Source organism: Anabrus simplex, chromosome 1 (genome assembly GCF_040414725.1).
Source record: "Anabrus simplex isolate iqAnaSimp1 chromosome 1, ASM4041472v1, whole genome shotgun sequence".
In the NCBI taxonomy this organism is placed as follows: Eukaryota; Metazoa; Arthropoda; class Insecta; order Orthoptera; family Tettigoniidae; genus Anabrus; species Anabrus simplex.
The window spans coordinates 1,543,214,498-1,543,234,138 of record NC_090265.1 but is presented as its reverse complement, the minus strand read 5'-3'; the positions used below and the strand labels follow the sequence as shown (position 1 = coordinate 1,543,234,138).

At 37.8% G+C, this 19,641-nt stretch overlaps 1 protein-coding gene across 4 annotated transcripts in view; it reads right to left on the bottom strand.

Moving 5' to 3' along the window:
- The window catches only part of alpha-Spec (alpha spectrin), a 459,851-nt gene that overhangs the window by 117,465 nt on the left and 322,745 nt on the right, over positions 1-19,641 (bottom strand). For all 4 annotated transcript variants that reach the window (XM_067138066.2, XM_067138067.2, XM_067138068.2 and 1 more), the window contains 2 exons: positions 18,489-18,675; positions 4,404-4,534 (listed from right to left, as the gene is read on the bottom strand). In XM_067138066.2, coding sequence (XP_066994167.1) covers positions 4,404-4,534; positions 18,489-18,675 — 318 coding nt within the window. The remainder of the gene's footprint in view (positions 1-4,403; positions 4,535-18,488; positions 18,676-19,641) is intronic.

The following is a 19,641-nucleotide window of genomic DNA, read 5'->3' as shown; positions in this document are numbered from 1 at the left end:
GGTCTTTCAAAGATCTCTGTTGTTGATGTAGCTATGTTATTTAAAAATACAGGAATAGCATACTCGGAAATAACTTCACTAATTAACTGTGAATGTGCGATTTCAGGACAAATGAAGTGAGGAGAATCCCGTAAAACAAGCACTAAACAGTCACTCATAGACGCACCAGGATTTTTTATGCATAAACGGTTGTGCTTTCAATACAAAATCATGAATAATTTTCAAAATCCACAGCAGCAAATCAGATGGGGACTGCAGCCTGCTGTTTTCATCTCTTTTATAAATCAAGTCCATTAGCACTGATGAACACCTCAGTCTTGTCAAAAGAATCAAACAGAAGTCACACTTGATTTTTAGGAGTGCTTTTCGAAGAACAAAACCTCCTATATACGACAGGCATGCTAACTTCATAGATGGGTAGCCCAGATCTGAAAGAGAAAATTTTCGGGTTTTAAATCGTGCCTCAGACCAACAATAAAGAAATTAAACATTAGCTACCGTAACTATAGAAGTAACTTACCAGGGGACTTGAGCATATCCTCAAGGATACGCGTAACTTGATCTGGTAAATGCACTACATTGCGTTGACCTTGGGGCGTGTTTGGAACTCTCTCTTCCGCATTTCCGATCACAGAAGTGCCAGACTCCACCTCCACGTTACTGCTTGCAGGAATAGATAAAATTCCCGTTTTCAAAATTCGGTTGAGACTGAAAATGACAGCTCTAGCATCCAGCATGTCATTGCTGCCTGACATTTGCTGCAGAGCGCTATAGAGGCACTGTTAAATGCTCAGGTCAGTACGAAATGAAATCCTGACTGAAGGTACCGGTACTTGACACAACCCACTGTTGATGCTGTCGTTAACAGAATGGCCTCATATGTCTCCTTGCTGAGAAATTGCTTTCCGGCTTTCTCACTGGCGGTCTTAAGTTCCTTGAGGTACTGGGGAAAATCATTTACCAGCCACTCCAATCTTTCGTCATCCAAGCTGAAGAAATGCATCTTGTCCGGCTGCAATGTTGCTACATGTGGGCTACTGGCATCATGTATATCAAACCATTTCTTTATTGATATCATGTATTTGATAGTGGCACCTGCATTAACAAAATCGCGGGCATCTTTATTATATGAATGTTCCTTTAAGTATTCTAGGGCTGTTATTACTTCAGTCGAGAAAATATTTTTCGCGCGCCGCACATTCATTTTTTCAAAGTTAGACGGCTCAATGTGCTAGCGAGTAAGGAAAGGAACTGGTTTCACAGTATCTTTTGATTGAATCTCACACAGTTTCTTTATAAAATCACCACTTATGTCTTGGAAACCATCAAACATAGATTTTTCAAGTAAAGAATATCTTACGTTTCTTAGAATGTGGCATTGATCGAAGGCAAGAAAAAGAGGCCTTTCACTATCAACAGGATGACAGATCTTCGGTTTGATTTCTTTTGAAGAAGACATTCTTCTCATCATGCTGACATTCGTCTTATGATTATCACTCACAATGCGCAACACGAAAAAGCCACAAGCTTCAACTTCCTTTATTGTTGTGAGTGTTAAAGTATGTAGCTCTGTACCTGAAAGCCTCTTAGAGAAGAAGAATGCTGCTGGTAGTCTGTATTTAGTAGTCACACCAGAAATCAAAAAAGCAGAGAAGGTTATTGGCCAGGGTAAGTGGATTTCTCTTTTCACATGCATGACAGTCATCTTGAGTGGTTTTTATTTGCTCAACATGGAATGAAGTGTCTTTCTGCCCAAAGAAGGTGTCGAGTTTCTTGTCGTATAACATCTGCTGCTTAATGGACATTTCATCGACTACCAACGAACACAATCTCTCCGCTTCATTTAGGCGTTGGCTCTTAGCTAAGAGGCGCTCCTTTATTAAGGGTGTTATTCCAGTCTCACAGTTTATATCTCCTACATAGCGCGAAAGTGTAGATTTACTCGGTATGGCAAGCATATAGTTTCTCGCAAATCTGTAGGCTTTAGGAGAGACAGATTGAAAAATCACGCATTGTTTTATCATATTCTCGGACCATCTTGGTAGTTTGTTGTGAAAATTCTCCAGCATGTCTAGCAAAATGCATGCTTTGAGATCAGAGTAATTGGCGTCATTTTGCTGTGCTTCAATTACGGAGTTTAAAGAATCGTAATACTTATTCTGATATTATTCTAGCTTATTATGTGCTAACTTTAGTCTGTCCTCTAACACTTTTTCTTCATGTTAGCCCGCCACAATTTCATTCGAAGGTTTGCTTTCTCTTTACCCGCCTTATACAACCTACTCTCAAGGTCAGAATTTGTCTGTGTCCCTACTGAACAATAACTGACAGTCAGCTGAAGTTCATTTTCACGTAAATGCTCGCCCAGTCCGCCAGTGGATTCAGAGCCTTCACCACACTTCCTTTTCTTGCTTCTGTGAGTAATTGGTGACTTACGAATACTACGCCTAATCTGCTTTTCAGCAGGAAGCTTACGTGGTGGATAGGCAGGAAAAACGCTAGGAACAACATTGGGTCTCAGATGCCTTACTTTTAAACCGGGACAAAAGTCACTTTCCAGAAAGTGTACACTACAAACTACCGATAGCCTTGAAGTGAAATTCAGCGAGAAATCCTTCCTTGAAATAATATTTAACCATTCTCGACGTTGTTGCTCGTTGAGAGGAAATTCATGAAATGAAATCCCATTTCCCGATCTGCTTTTGCTTTTACACAAAGGCACACAACAGTAAACCATATTATGAACATAAGCATAAGACGGTCCACGAACAAAGAAAACCACAAAGTAACAAACACAGGCTCAAATTACTCCGGCACGCTTAGCACTGATCGCTGAAATAGTCTCGTAAAGCAGACCAATGCCAGCTTCTCAGCGCCCCAAGCACCTGAACTGATAACTAAGCCGTGTTCGCTCGTTTACATGTATAACTGGACGAATGAGAAGGCGTATTAGCGCAGTCATAGTAGAGGGCGATGACCCAACAAAATCTACTACGATGACAGAGGTCATTGCCAAACTGGAGAGACAGAGCAATATTCGGAAACGCTGTACAAATGATACCTGACCGAGGACCAGCCTTCATGTCTCATGAATTTGAAGATTACTGCAAAACTGAAAACATCAAACACCTATTTGTTACAATAGGATTGCCACGAGTGAACAGTCAGATAGAGAGAATCAATTCTGTGATTGCCTCAGTTCTTGCAAAACTTTCAATATTGATTACAACAAAATGGTAGAAGCATGTAGAGGCTATGCAGCAGGCCATCAACTTCACGTACCATTGTAGTATCGGAAGGACACCGTCTGAACTATTAACAGGAGTCAGAATGAGACAAGACCAATCTAAGGATTGCTGACCTCATCCATGAAGAACTAGTAGAAGAATTTCCAGAGAAAAGAGAAAATCTGAGGTAAGATGCAAAAGAGCAAATCCTGAAAGTTCAGCAAGAAGATAAAAATTCTTCTGCTAGACAGTATCAGCTGGGAGACCTAACTGCAATAAAGCATACCCAGGCAGGACCAGGCCTCAAAATAAGGAAGAAGTTTTTGGACTGTATTCTTTTACTAAAGTGAAACCCCAGGACACCTATGACGTGTGTTGTGAAAGTGAACACGAGGGTCCCAGACAAACTACAAGCTGTGTTGAGTACATGAGGCCATGAAACGAAATGGCATATGGCTTTTTAGTGCTGGTAGTGTCCGAGGACATGTTCGGCTCGCCAGGTGCAAGTCTATTGATATGATGGCCATAGGCAACCTGCGCGTCGTGATGAGGATGAAATGAAGATGAAGACGACACGTACACCCAGCCCCCGTGCCAGCAAAATTAACCAATAATGGTTAAAATTCCCAACCCTGCCAGGAATCTAACCCAGGACCCCTGTAACCAAAGGCCAGCATGCTAACCATTTAGCCATGGAGCCACACGTGAAGCCATGGACTGATAGTTATGTGTTATCCAGGACGGATGACCAGTAGGATGATCGAATGTGGAAGAGTGAATCATATGGGTAGTGTCAAAGAGAGAAGTTGGTGAGTCAAGGGAACTCTGGGAAAATATGACAGGCAGTCAATTGTCATGTTGATATTCTTACAGCTCAGCTAAGACCAGTGTGTTGTTTTCATCTCCTGCTTGTCTTTAATTCAAGTGAGTGTTTCTAATGTTCAAGTAATATTAGTTTTGTAATAAATCTCTCAAATCCTACATACCTGTGATAGTCTTATTCTACTGAATAATGAACAAGGTTGTGTAAATTAAATTTAGGATAATTCCAGTGAAATACATATGCAGTATATTCTCCGAGTCAGATATCAACTTCAAGAATTTTTCATGTGCACATTAAAAAAAAAAAAAAGTTCAGAAAAGGAATACTTCAATAGTAAAACAGTAATGAAATACCTGATCCATGCCTCTTCTTCCTCCACTTTGGCTAAAAATTGTTGGTAAGTCAGAGATTCATCAAGTTTCTGACCACGAGTAGCTGCCAATTGTTTTAGTTCAGCCCAAGCCTGATTTAGTAACTTAAGCCTCTGGAAAAAAGAAGGGAAAAAGAAACATCACCACCTATTTAACAGACTATCTAAATTAAATATGAATTAATATTAAGAATAGTGCCAACGTGTTACAAATTCCTATAGTAAGTAACAACAGGAACGCATAACAAAAAGTGCACCCCTGTTCCCACTCTTGTCCACTCCTACCAGAGTGCTTTGTTGAAAGACATCTGTAAACAACCTGTAGCTGCATCTTTTGCTAATATTAGTTTATTCTGAAGACCAGAATAGACTCAACCTTGACCTTAAAGATATTTGCATTGAGCTCTCCTTTTCCTTCCCAACCTGTAACCCCCCCACTCTCCCTCCCACTACCTAACCCTTTGTGTCCATGACTCATTGATGTTCCTTTATTTCTTGGCCAACGTTATCACTCTACATCTCGCACTAAGGAAGGCTTCAAGTGCTTTCCTGTGCTGACCTGAAGCTTTCATATTTATGCCTTTGTCTGGTTCAATATTTCCATCTTCAAACTGGTAATAATTATCAATATAAAGATCTACCATGAATGAAATGCATAAGCAGAAACGTATCAGGAAGACGAAGAAGAAGACAAAGATATACTATTTCAACTGATACCAGTCGTAACACCCCCACCCCACTAACTCTCTACTATTCCACCCACCAGAACCTGCGAACAGTCTTTTCGACTGCACTGATCCCATGAATGATTTTAATGCTAAAATAATTGTTTAAACATACAAATTTAAATGTCGGACCATGAATTTATTGTACAAATGTATGCCTAGCCTGCTGAGAGTATTTGGCATTATAAGGTACTCTACTACACATAACAAAAATAAATATTCCACTCATTAGTTGATGAAGAATATTTGGGAATCAGAACTACTTGTTATGAATATCGTTCATTCGAGAATACAAATCTAGCATTTCAATATTTTCCACTACGCACTGGACACATGATGGCGATGTGTGTTTTCGGCTGACGTCGGTTCTCTTCAAGACCCAAAATGCTGCACAAATGGACATTTACATCAGGAGCAATACAGTCGACTGATGCACGATGAATCATGTAATCCCTGCGCAACATGATTGAGAGTGCCTTCAAATAGTTATGGCGAGTTACGCCACTTCCATTTGGCCTGTCTCTAAAAATATGGAACTGTTCATAGCTCCAATGTTCAAAAGCATGTAGAATAATGTAAGGGGCTATCGATTACTGATTCTAGAAACAGAATATTCAGATTTCATCTTGTCAACAACGACACCTCAGGTCTGTAGGCTTCTCTTGAATCTGGGTCGATCTTATCGTCATGCACTGTAGAAAGGAGAAGGACATCTGTTCATTTTAGGAACATATGAAAGAAGTGGTTGTACCCCTCGATAAGCAAATAGGCTAGTATTTTCTGTATGAGGCTTAGTTTGGACAAAGACTGGGAAATCTGTGGTTTATTTTTCTTCATCGTTCCGACCATTGTAAGTTTGTGATTACTGAGTAGTGATTCAGCTAGTGGTACTGAGGTATACCAATTCTCCATAGTAATATTGCGTCCAGATCCAGAAACTGGCTGAACTAGCTGCTCAATTACACTTTTGCCACCGTTATGAACCTTTTAAAGGCCCTTTACACGGTATTTACCTTGTATATACTTCCATCTTATTGTGTAGAATGTTCTGACATCTACCAAGGAAAATACCTCGATACTGTATTTTTCTGGCTTATTTTCAATATATTGCCTGAAAGAACAATGGCCACGAAAGCCTTCTAACATCTCATCAATTGTGAAATGTTCACTAAGTGAATAATATTTCATGCAATTTGATATGAAGTCCTAAAATATCATCCTGATGTGTGTTGGCTTATCAACTTTAATCCTATCACATTGATCATTTATATTATCAAATCTGAGGACATATAAGAGAAAATGAAATCTTGTTCTGGGCATTGTAAGGCAAAAGGCTTCATCACCAGTCCCATCTGTAGCCCACAGGTCCCTCACGTTCAAACGTCTTGATTTGTGTACACCTGCCGAATAGTAAAGAACAATCACAGACTGTTTTTACAATGTTTGTGTTAGCAGCATCACATGGTCTGCCATAGTCAGGCTGCTGTTTTTCTTTTCAATCCATAAATTAGTGTAAGTTACAATTTACTCAAGTACCTTGTTAGGGAAATATAGCTGCCATGCTTCAGACGAAGACTGAACATGTCTTGCCACTCTTATAGCACCTGATAAATAGGATGGTTTTACTATATTCCGTTTTCTTGTACGACCTGTTTTATGTATTACATTAGTATCCCACCTTGTTTTATTGTTTTTACCAATAAGATATGATGCTGGATCAGACAGTGTGGAAGGAATGTCTGTTTCATGTTCAGATTCACCAGACTCCTCTGTTTCTGAATTATGTGCACTTTCATTCACTGAATCGTTCCCTGATGGATGCTCATTATCAGAAGTCAGGGTATCATAAAATGGCACACAATCAGAATCATCACCACTAAACATATAGCGTCTAGCAGTAATCTGTTCTCTTTCAATAGCACGGTTAAATGATGATTTTTTTTTTTTGCTATACTCCAGAGAAGTTGATCGGTTCTTTCTTGCTCCTTAGGATCCATGTCATCTATAAGAATAAATAAGACAATCTGCAGAATTAAGCATTCAGACTGGTATGCACACAGCACAAACAAAAGAACGAAGTGAAACTCACGCGCGAAAGAAATTACCACAACTTCTGCCTTCGTCGTCAAGACAACAATGGACACTAAATTAAAATTAACTGTTGCTGCATTAGTGTTGCCAACAGTCCAACAAAGGATAAGAGGAGCAAGAGCATAGCCAGATTTAAGACCTTTGCAAAATAACAGAGGAAAAAGAAATTGTGAGGTCGAAAAGACCACAAAGAGAGTTCTTGAGGATTAAGAGATGTCAGAATAATGTACTGTACAGGTTTGCTTGTAGATACAATAACTCTTAAAATGAAACAGTAGTGTTTTCTGGTGCAAATTATCAGAGCAGGGATTATACTTGTAACTACTAGCTTGAATCTTTATAAGAGATTCTGTGTCATTTGGCACAGGATCCATTCACACAATTCAACCTTGCGGTCACTTGTTCTCTGCTAGATGCTGCAGAAGCTGAACGTATATGGATGGGATTGTTAACTTAAAAAAAAATATTCTGTACTCTGCACCGAAGAATGCCCATTTCATTGCATGTGCACCGCACAGATCTTGTGGGATTAGCATGGAATTTAGCAGCCACTGCTATTCTGAGGTATGTTCATCTATTAACGGTCTACCAGAATGACGTATAGCCTGATCCTGTTTGATCCTGTTTCATAAAATTTGCTTAGCAATTTTCCAACTGTGCTAAGGGTTAGTGACCACCTTGTATGTTCCTTACTGAACTCATCTCCAACGTCTCTTTGCAGCCATCCCTCTCGTCCATAAAGAAGAATCTCCAATCATCGAGCAACGTGGCCGTGTGGTTTGGATTGTGTAGCTGTATGTTTGCATTCGGGAGATCGTAGGTTTGAATCGCACTGTTGGCAGCCATGAAAATTGTCTTCCATGGTTTTGCATTTTCACACCATACAAATATCGAAATGTTAGGGCTGTACCTTAATTAAGGCCACGGTCGCTACCATCCAATCCTATCTCTTTCACCTCTTTGCCTTGTCAAAAACCTTTGATGTGTTAGTGCGACGCTGAACCACTAGCAAAAAAAGCAAACCAAATAGCAAAACATCTGTACGTTGCAACTATGGAAAACAGCCTACCAATATTACTCTCACATCCTAAACCCACACACAAACAAAAATAGCAAAAATAAATAAAATAAGTCTAGTCCTGCTGATCTGAACCCTCATAATTTATGAATTTCATTATGGTCTGTATTGATCTGAACCCTGTTAATCCAGAAACTCTGTTAAAATAAAATGAAATGCAAGAAGAACCAAAGATGTAAAGAAATGAAAAAAATAATTTCATAATGTAAATGGTTTGTATTTTTATCTATCACACGATCGAAAATCATTGATCTGCGTTTAGAACCGTTTCTCAGGTGACAAGATTCCCCAGCAATTTGTTTGCCTAGATTTTTCTCAAATGATCTGAAAAAACTTGAACATTTATCAAACATTTTACCTCGATAAATCACGCAATTTCTTATTAATAAAATAATAATGCATTCTTATGTTGGGATAGTCCTTTGAGACGGGAATTGAAGTAAAAATAATTGTATGCAATGGAGCAAAGTTAATTGGGTTTCAAAGCGTTTGGTTACACAGAAATTAATAAAACACAACACTCCACAAATATTAGTCACTAATCAATACTCTTAACAAAGTTTCTTATTTCTGTTTGGTTATTTCACATCAAGCTTTGTAGTTGTGGTGCAATGCTGGATTTCAGAAGAAATTTCTGATAAAACAAAGTAGCCAATCTGAACAGGCCCCAACCTTAATTAGTTCAAATTAGTGGGACTCTACTGTAGCCAGTTCTCCTATGGTTCCGAATTTTATTCTCACCCTGAAAATTGTAACGAGGACAAGGAAAATAAATTAACATGGGGGTTCTCTTCTACTACAGCAGTCCGAGTCCGACATCTAAATTCAGAACTAAGTGCCCGCGATCTAAATTCCTCTTCTGCCTTGAATCATCCTTAGCAAGTTTATGACACCTTTTGCATGCGTTCTTGATGTCCCATAACCAAAAGGAATAGAAATAAATATCTGAGAATTTTAACATTCCCTTAACACTAAACGCGAGTTTTGCCCTATTGTGAATGACGTTAAATTGAATATAAAATTGCATTGCTCTTACAGAATAATTTTCGGGACTGGAAATTTCTTCCGTTAAATGCGGGTTTACGCTCAATGGAGGTCACGCAAAATCGGGGTTATACTTTTAACAAAAGAATTCTAGTAGCCGCAATTATATCTGTACATGTTACAAATTTCATGTTTGGTCAGTACAGTGGAACCTCGATTATCCGTTCCCGGAAAATACGTTTTCCCGGAATATGCGTTCAAATTACGTGGTCCTGCGAACATCGTAATTAAATCACGATGTAAAAGTCCCGCATTATCCGTTCCTCGAAAAAACGATTTCCCGGATCAACCGTCCAGAAATTCCAGTCCCATCAACACTAAATCCTCGATCAATCGTTTTTTAATAAACTGTGTCTCTCGAAAGGACGGCTATGGCATACCGGTATTTATAGATCTTGGCATTAACGCCCCGTGTTTGCGATAATTAAAGCAAGTACCAGTACTGTACCGGTACCTACTGGAAAAGCGATCGGCGGGGAACTTGCATAAGGGACCATCTTAAAATCGCATTCGGGTGGTATTGTTTAGAGAATGTCGGAAAATCATAAAGCAGAGACTGGCCACAACAATTGCAAGGAGACATGGCGCATTTCGAGAGCTCTGTTTGAAGACGGAATGAGTTTCGTCAAATGTTCGCACTTATAAAACGTCCATATTATGTCCAGGGTTAGATGTTTATATGTTTACATTTTTTTCGATTGTACTGCCGAACAGGTTTTCGGCACTTTGCTCAGGGCACTGTAGAGTAACTGGGCTTTCAGGCAGGAATCGAAACTGCTCCTCCTTAACACAAATCCTGTATTTTTTATATTATCGTACATGATTATGGTAGCGAGACCAGAACAGATGCTGCACCTTACATTAAAAAAAAAGAAGCCATGGGCGGTCTTGGGATTGCCTATTACTGTTTAGGTCCTAATGTAAGACTGAGAATTCTACGTTTTCGTGTTAAAATACCAAAAACCGCAGTCGTTTTATTTGCGCACATTACATTTTAAATGGTTGGTATTATCAAATCAAATCAAAATCTCTTTATTTGCAAATGAGGTGTCTACCTCGGTGGCAAATGGTACACTAAAATACATTATTGTCAAGCACTAAATATTAAATTAACAAGAGAAGAAAATTTTTCCTATAATACAATATTATACAATTTACGCTAACAATGTTTTCTATTAACACACAGCTCATCCTTAATAAATTTATATTGTTTACAAAATTCTAATTATAATATCTCCTGTACTACTTACAAATATAGTCAACTGATATACAGTATGTGGAATTGCTTCAAATGATACTATAAAACTGGTATAACATTAATATTTACATTGCATTTATTTATTTACTATTTTTTTTTTACCCGTTCTGGATCCTAAGTAGCATAACGACCTGCTGCGTCTTAACCAGAGCCCCTTTTGCCACCACTTTTCAGAGTTCCTGAAGGGCCTTCACAGCTACCGTAGCGGTCCCAGGGCCCTCGAAGTCCCCACTGTACTTCACCCCTACAGGCAGTCTCCTACTTTGGCTGTCCAAACTCCTTAGATCAGGGGATGGAATTAATTTATTCACACACATTTTTTTTTATTTACAATAACCTGCACCGGTCGAATGCCCTCTAACACTTCATTTATTTTCTCTGTTGCTGTTTATTCTCTTCTTGAATATCTGTACAGATTTTGGAAAAGGATCAAACACTACCCCTGGTAAACTGTTCCACTCCTTCACACCCTTCCCAATGAATGAAAATTTACCCCAATCGCTTCTGCTAAAATTCCTTCTAATTTTATATTTGTGGTCAGTCCTGCCGATATAATTATTTTCCAACTGAAGCCTCTCACGGATATCTCCCCATGCTTCTTCTCCTGTATAGGCTCTATATAATCCTGTAAGTCTAGTTTTCTCCCTTCTCTTACTTAAAGTTTCCCACCCAAGTTCCTTTAACATTTCTGATACACTACTCTTTCTCCTGAAATCCCCTGTTACAAATCTTGCTGCTTTCCTCTGCACACTATCTATTTCTTTTATTAGGTATTCTTGATGAGGATCCCAAACACTGTTTGCATATTCCAATAATGGACGAACCATACTCAAGTAACTTTTTTCTTTTAATTCTTTGTTGCATCCTTTAAGTAGCCTCATTATGACATGTAATGATCTGTATGCTTTCCCAACAATGTCATCAATATGACCCTTCCAGTGCAAATTACTTTCAAATCTCACACCTAAGTATTTGCACTTGCCTTCTTTTGGGATAACTACCTCATCCAAAGTATATTCAAATTCAGTTTTAAAGCTCCTGTTTGTAAAAGTTGTAACAGTTGATTTGCCTCCATTAACCTTCATATTATTTTCTTCAACCCATTGTTGGATACTTTCAAGGTCCCTTTGTAATTCTGAACAATCCTCAATGTTGTTTATTTCTCTATAAACAATTATGTCATCTGCATACAATCTTATTTTTGATGTTATATTGTTCCCTAAATCATTTGCGTATATTAAGAAAAGTAACGGACCGATTATACTACCCTGTGCAATTCCCTTCCAAACTTTCTCTTCCTGCGATACATTATTTCCTACTTTGACTTTCTGAACCCTTGAATTTAGAAATGCTTTTATCCAACGTGTAACCCTTACGTCCAATCCTATTCCCTCCAATTTCTTTAATAATATTCCATGTTCCACTCTATCAAAGGCTTTGGAAAGATCTATGGCTATGCAATCTAACTGACCTCCTGAATCCAACTGATCTGATATGTCCTGCTGAAATCCCACCAGTTGTGCCTCACAAGAAAATTTCTTTCTAAATCCATACTGGCTCCTCATGAACCAATTTTTATCATCACATATCCCTCTGATGTACTTCGATATTAAACTCTCCAGAATTTTACAAACTATACTGGTCAGGCTGATTGGTCTGTAGTTCTCTGGTTTCCTTTTATCACCCTTTCCTTTATAAATTGGTATTATTATAGATTCCTTCCATTCCTTTGGTATTACACTATTATTTATGACATAGTCAAAGAGAAATTTTAAATAAGGCACTATGTACCACCCCATTGTCTTTAATACCTCCCCAGTAATTTGATCACTTCCTGCAGCTTTTCCTTGCTGAAGCAGTTGGATTTCTCTGAAAATATCTTCGTTTGTGAACGAGAAGCTTCTTGTTTCCCTCTGTCTCTCTCCCTCTCTATCTTCTGTTTCGGTTTCCAACTCTTGACAATCATCTACTGAATCTCTAAATTCCCTACTAAATAGGTTTGCTTTCTCAGTATCTGTTAAATAGTGTTCACCCCCTTCTCCCACCATTGTAGGAATTTGGACTCCTTTTCCTTTTTGATTCCTGATATATGAATACAGCTTTTTCCATTTCCCTTTGTGGTCATTACCCTCTTGAAGTATGCCATTCATATAATTCTCTTTTGCTTCCTTTTTCACTCTATTCAGTTCCCTCATTAGCTGTTTTCTAGTTTCCCTACTCTCCCTACCCTCTTTGATTTTCCTGTTTACTATTCTACATTTTCTTTTTAATTTTCTTATTTCCCTTGTATAATAAACAGGGTCTGAGGTCATTTTACCCTTCTTAACAGGTACAAATCTCTTCTCTCCTTCCCAAATAATTCCTTTAAATTTAGCCCAAAGTGTATCCACGTTACTCCCTTCACTTATCCAACAACTGAATTGTGATTTAAGGTAAGTCCCAAATTCATCAACTTTAGTTTTTCTGTACAATTTCTTGTCTTGTGTAACCCTCTTATTAAGCCTTTTTGGTACGAGTCCTACATCCATTATTACAGCCTTATGGTCTCCTATTCCTTCAATTACCTCAGTTTTATCAACAATTTCCCATGGTTTAACCAAGAATACATCTAGTAAGTTATTGAGACGAGTCGGTTCTTGTACTACTTGTGTAAATCCTCCCTCCCAAATTAACTTATTTGCCAGTTTCTGTTCATGGGCTTCACTTGCAGCTCCTTTCCATTCAACTTCAGGCAAATTTAGATCTCCCCCAATTATTACCATATCATTATTATTGTTTTTATGAGTATAATCTATTATTTTTTCAAAGATTTCCATGTCTCTTTCGTCTCTTCCAGGTCTGTATGTTCCTATAATTCCCACCTCCTTCATATTATCACAAACTAATTTTATCCCTAATATTTCATCCCTTTCATCGGTAAACCATTCATGTGAACAGTAAGTTTCCTTCACCAGAATAAACACCCCCCCTCCCTTTTTATCTCCTCGGTCTCTACGATAGACTGTGTACCCTTCTGGAAATACTTCTCTATTACCCACCCCTTCTTTCAACCACGATTCCACTCCTATCACCACATCAGTCTCATAAGATTCCATCAATGTACCGAATTTTAATTGTTTATTTACTACACTTTGACAGTTTACCAAGAGCAGTCTCAGACCCCCTTCCTCCCTAAAACTTGACTGTTGCAATTGGGTAACTTGAAATTCCTTACTATCCTGAGTTTCTTTTTCTAGTTGACTGAGCCAGCTTGAAGTACAGCTGGCTCTTTCTACTAGTTTTCCTGGTCAGTATTATAACTCAAGGGAGTTGCCTGTTTTACAGTACATATCTTAAGATTAATAAAATCTAGAACAATATTTGCTATCTTTGCTATTATTTCCAACTCGTACTGACACGTGCAGCGAGCGCGCTTTCCAGATGATCTCAAGGTCACGAATAACCGTAATTTCTAAAGTTTTGATGATATTTCTTTTATCTTTCCAATTTGACTGGATTTGTGACATGCAGAACTGAATCAAGACCAACTACAATAATTGTAGTTGGTCTTGACTGAATATAATGCATTCGAGAACTTTTAAGAATCGATACTTACATTCGAAACCATGTTTTCGAGCTCAACATAACCTTTAATCCTCAACTGGTGACGTGGTGTCTGGCAGACTCCTTGTAGGAGATACATGTACACCCCTAAGCACACAATCGGAAGTGAGACTTTTGGTTTGCAGTACCTTTTTATCTCTCTGTCAACAAACGTCTCATCATTAGAAATTCGCCCTCCGTATTATCATTCTCTCCTCAGAGTGTAGACAAGTTTCCAAGTGGCTTCGTAGACACCACGTCACCAGTTGTGTAACATTTTAATGTGTGGATTCTTAAGTTGTACGAAGTGAACTCATAGCTTTTTAATTTTTATTCGTAATACAACAATGGCAGACCGTGCTGGTCCATCTCGACCTATAAGGCCTGAAGGTCCTGGGTTCGAAGATCAGGTAGCACAGTGGTTAGATACAGAATTTAGTGATGTTGAAAATGGTGTGGACAGTGACTTTGCTATTGAAAGTGATCATTGTACAGACTCGGAAGAAGAAGGCACAGGTAGTGAAGGTGAAGATCAAGAATGCGCAGAACAGCATTATTACTATGGTAAAAAAAAACGTTATAAATGGTCCGCTAAAGAACCTACTAGAAATGTACGCACACCAAGTCACAACATAATTCGGTTACCTGAGTTACGTGCTCAAACAAGAATTGGCAATCAAATAGAACCTAAAACTGCCTGGAATTTTACATTTTCCAGGGAGATGGTGCAACTTATAGTTCAATAGACTAATGTCAAAATGCGGAATATGAGACAGAAATACAAACGCATGGATCGTTCCGAAATTGACGACACTGATGACATGGAATTTGAAGCTCTTTTAGTATTACTTCTCTACCTGCTTGTTTCAAATCAAACAATGAAGATATTTCTGCAATGTAAACCAGTTATCAAAAGTAATATTTCTGTTCGTTTACGAAGTTTCACAAGATATGTGTGGCATGTATATTGATCACTTCTTAATTTGAACACTTAGGCCACTTTTGCTCCAAAGGGTTCAGAAAAAGATAGACCCTATATGTATTTTCTTGAGATTAGTGAAAACATGCAAACAAATATAATATGTGATTCGGGTGTGTATTGGACGAAAAAGAAATCAAATAAGACAAATTACAAATATTTGTAATATTTTTGAATATTTTGAAAGTGCAAAAATTAGTGCATTGCAGGTTTTTGTAGTTTCAGTGAATGTGTGATAAACTTAAGTTTTCTGAAATGATTATGTTTCAGTCTGTGTAGGAAAGTAGTTTTTGAGCCATTCGGATGCATATGAGGGACTATGATGCAATCTAAGTTGAAACCTAGATTTCTTCTTCATAAAGTGACATACACTTGGATTCAGATTTTTTTAAAATTTTTGGTGCAATGGAGTTGGTAATAAAATGTGTTAAAGCATTCGTCAAGATATGCCTTTTCAATATAAAATGAATAAACCTCGCCTTAATGAAATGTGATTCCATTAAAAATGCTCAAATTATAGACGTCTCTCAGACACCATGTCACCAGTTATGTTCCTTCTGGAATACGTCACCAAAGTCGATGTAGGCCTAATTTGCGCGGTACGATATTTCCAGAAACTGACTACGAACTGCATACCGGAGACCAAATTACAATGAAAGATTAAGAAATGAAGGGATTTCGCCATCATTTTGGGAGCTTTTGTATCTAATGTGCTTTATTTTATTAGATGAGAGAATTAAAAAGCTACTTGTGGTCGATTGTTGTTTGGCTTGGCGTTATTAGATTTTTCGAAGAGTTTGGCTAGCCTAATCAAAGTTGCTGAACTGAAAGAAGTTTTCACGGGAAACTGACAAAGATTCCCCTGTAAAATTGAATATAAAGTATCGAGATTTTGAACTCTCGTACCGGTAATTAATGCGGTTTCGCGGTCTAACATGCCTGCCTTTCATCCAGAGGGCCCGGGTTCGATTGCGACCAGGTCAGGCAATTTTATCTGGATATACGTCTGGTTCCAGGTCCACTCAGCCTACGTGATTACCTTTAGTTGTGGAGCTATCTAATGGTGAGATGGCGACCCCGATCTACAGAGCCAGGAATATCGGCCGAGAGGATTCGTTGCACTGACCATGCGCCCTCATAATCTGCAGGCCTTCGGGCTGAGCAGCGGTCGCTTGGCAGGCAAAGTCCCAATGGGACTGTAGTTTGGTTTGGTTTAGGAGTTTTTGTAAGATTATAATTATACATATTTCATTTTTGTGATGTTTAGCCAAATTGTTGATGGTTTTCATTCAATCCCGGATTTTCCGTTTTCCCGTGTTGTACGTTTTATTTTCATGGTCCCTCGAAAAACGGAGAATCGAGGTTTCACTGTATTGAAATGTATATCAGTTTAAGATATTACCAAGGTTTATTAGGTTGAATAGGTTGATCCTAATAAACTTTGGTAATATCTTAAACTGATTATATCTGTAGTCAGAATATGGTTAACCAATGTATTAACAAGGGTAAAATATATACATGGAACATCAATATGGATATTCAACAATGAAGTTTATAAACTGTACATATAGTAATGAATGAAGTGACAGTAATGAGCTGTTTTGTTGTACACCTTGTCATCAATTATTCCAAATATCCATCATCTACTTTTGCACAAACCTGGTAGTCTTCATAAACCATTTTAATCTTATTCACTGAAGCACTTGGCACATACCTTATATTCAAAGCATTCTCAGAATGTGCCTTTGCACACCATTACTACCCTCTTCAGTATCAATGTTACAATTTTCATCTTCCTGTAAGATACATGTGCCTCAGAACATTTCTAGAATGCATTTACAGTAGAACCCCTATTTAATGTATTTATAGAGACCTAATACTTTAACCTTAAATGGGGGTTTACCTAAAACGAGGTTTCAGTAAGAAGCACGCCTTTTCAAGAGCTCTTTGCCTGTATTAAGATAAATGGTACCATCATGCAGTGACAGCAATGAAACAAGAAGATATCTACCCTACACACTGTAGGCACTGTAGTTACAGTTTGTGCTTCATTTTGACAGATTTTTGTTGGTGAATGGAAAACCGCTTCGGTTTAATGTTCTTATGTTATACACAATTTTCCATACAAGTTGGGAAAGATACCAAACTCGCATAGAAATAATCGGTTTGTTTAAACATTTTCGCAGATGTTTAACAAGCAGCGACTTACTCATTAGCACGAATTTTCTAATTCCAATAGTCTGAACACACATATTCAGTTTCATTTTTAAAAATTGTAACAGCATCGCTCCAGAGGCTTGTGGCAAACATTTCAATTTTCTTACGTCAAATGGCGTCACCTAACTAGGTTTACCGTGCACATATTATGAAAACATATTTCAAGCTCTCTGTAGAATGATAACATTTTTACTATAAATTTACATGGGAACAGCCTTTCTGAAATTTAACAATACGCGAAAGTACATAACCTAACCTCTGAAATTAGTTATGCACACTGCTGTATCTTGAGGAGGAGAAGTATCACATTCTTATTTTATTTCGGTACATAGTATTAAAATTAAGCAATTGTTTACTTCAGCCTTATTCCTAAGTAGTTAACAACTGCTATCACTGTACTTATTGCGAAAACATGTTATCCCGATGTTTGTTTACACCAGTCGGAGTTGTGAGTTGCAAGAGAGTTGTGAGCAGTCTCGATCAAGATCGACACACTCGCGCGTATAAGTTCTTAATCTCCCATAACCTAAATGAATAGAAATAAAGATTTGAGAATTTTAACATTTCCTTAATGCTAAATGCGGGTTTGCCCTATTGTGAACGACGTTAAATTGAATATAAAATTGCATTGCTCTTATGGAATAATTTTTGGGACTGGAAATTTCTTCTGTTAAATGCAGGTAAACACTAAATCAAGGTCATGCAAAATCGGGGTTATACTGTAACTAGGACTTGAACATTTTTGTATGAGTTCAGAACTCCCCACCCCTGCCTAAAATTAATAAAAAAAATACTACCCATTAGTAACTGGCAAAGGTATCTTAGGAGGCACAATGCAACCCAATTGCCAATGCCTTCCAACATAGTGCCTTACATGCCGTGTGTATCTTTCAGTGTGATACTACAAAACAGGCACTATTTAACTGAACACTAGAATGACCATAAGGTTTTTTTTTTTTATTCAACTGGAAAATAACCATTTAAAGAATTTGGTGGAGCTTTTTCCCTAGTAAAGGGAAGAAATTCCAGTCACGTCTCAAAGGATTAAAAAATTATTTTCTGTGTAAGCAATATAAACTATAGGTATCAAATACCTGCTCTATTTCAGGTACACCCAGGTTGGACACATCCATCAGTTTCTCTCCTGCTTCCTGCACAGCTTGAATTGCAGGCTCATGAGATGCTAGCTCAGTTTCCAATCGCTTGTGTTTTTTCTTCAGATTCTGAACACCAGTGAGGTCCCGGCCATAATCATCAGAGCCCACTAAAAGCTTCTTTTCCCTGAAGAAGAAAAAAAATACAGTATGCATACAAGTATGTATATATGTGAAGAATAAAAAATAAAAAAGAAGAATATCTTTGGAAGGATCAAAAGTTACAAGTTCCCAGTACTACCTATTATATTTTAAGAGACTAAATGACAATTCACAGAACCGTAATATTAATCCCTGTAACGCAGAACATTTGTGTGCTACATTACGGACAGATGTAATTCAGGTGTGACCACTAAGAAAACGCATACAACCGTCTCTTTAAAAATTCACTGTTTCAGTAGTTTTGCTCAGATTATGTTCAAGAATTTACAGTAGAGTTCCAAAATGTTATATCCTTACATTGACATCATTAATTATTTTTTATATTACAGTTTACTAATGGAGCCCGCATGGTGGCCACGATCGTTAAGGTGTTGAAGTCTATAAAGGTCTGACATCGTGGTAGAGACCCGTTGGTCAAAAAAATTTCATAACCAGAATGTTGGCTGGCAGGGTAGGGGAGGGGAGGGGAGGTCGTGTTGTACAATTTCTAACCTGACGAATTAAAGTGGACTGTATAAAGAATGATTACCACGAGGCATGGCATGTATTAAGTAAAATACTTTACTACTGATAGTTCAAACACATTTTAAAGCACTTATAAGTAGCAGACATAATTTGATGATATCAATTACAGGAAATTAAGACTTGTTCTACTTGTGATGTCAAAGATGAAGACAGCATTTTATCTAACAACAGTCCAAATACAAGACACCATATTGGCGAGAGGCAGAAGCAAGAGTCCAAAGAAATTAAATTATAATAATACCAATACAGTTGGTCCGTTATTGGACATTATAAATTTTCCAGCTAACTCATTCCTGGTTGCTAGCGTTTCACCTCTCAGTGTGCTAATTTAATTGAAAGTTAAATTGCAATATACAAGGATTAACAAAACATAAAAATCAAACAATAAACACAAGTACGATATGTA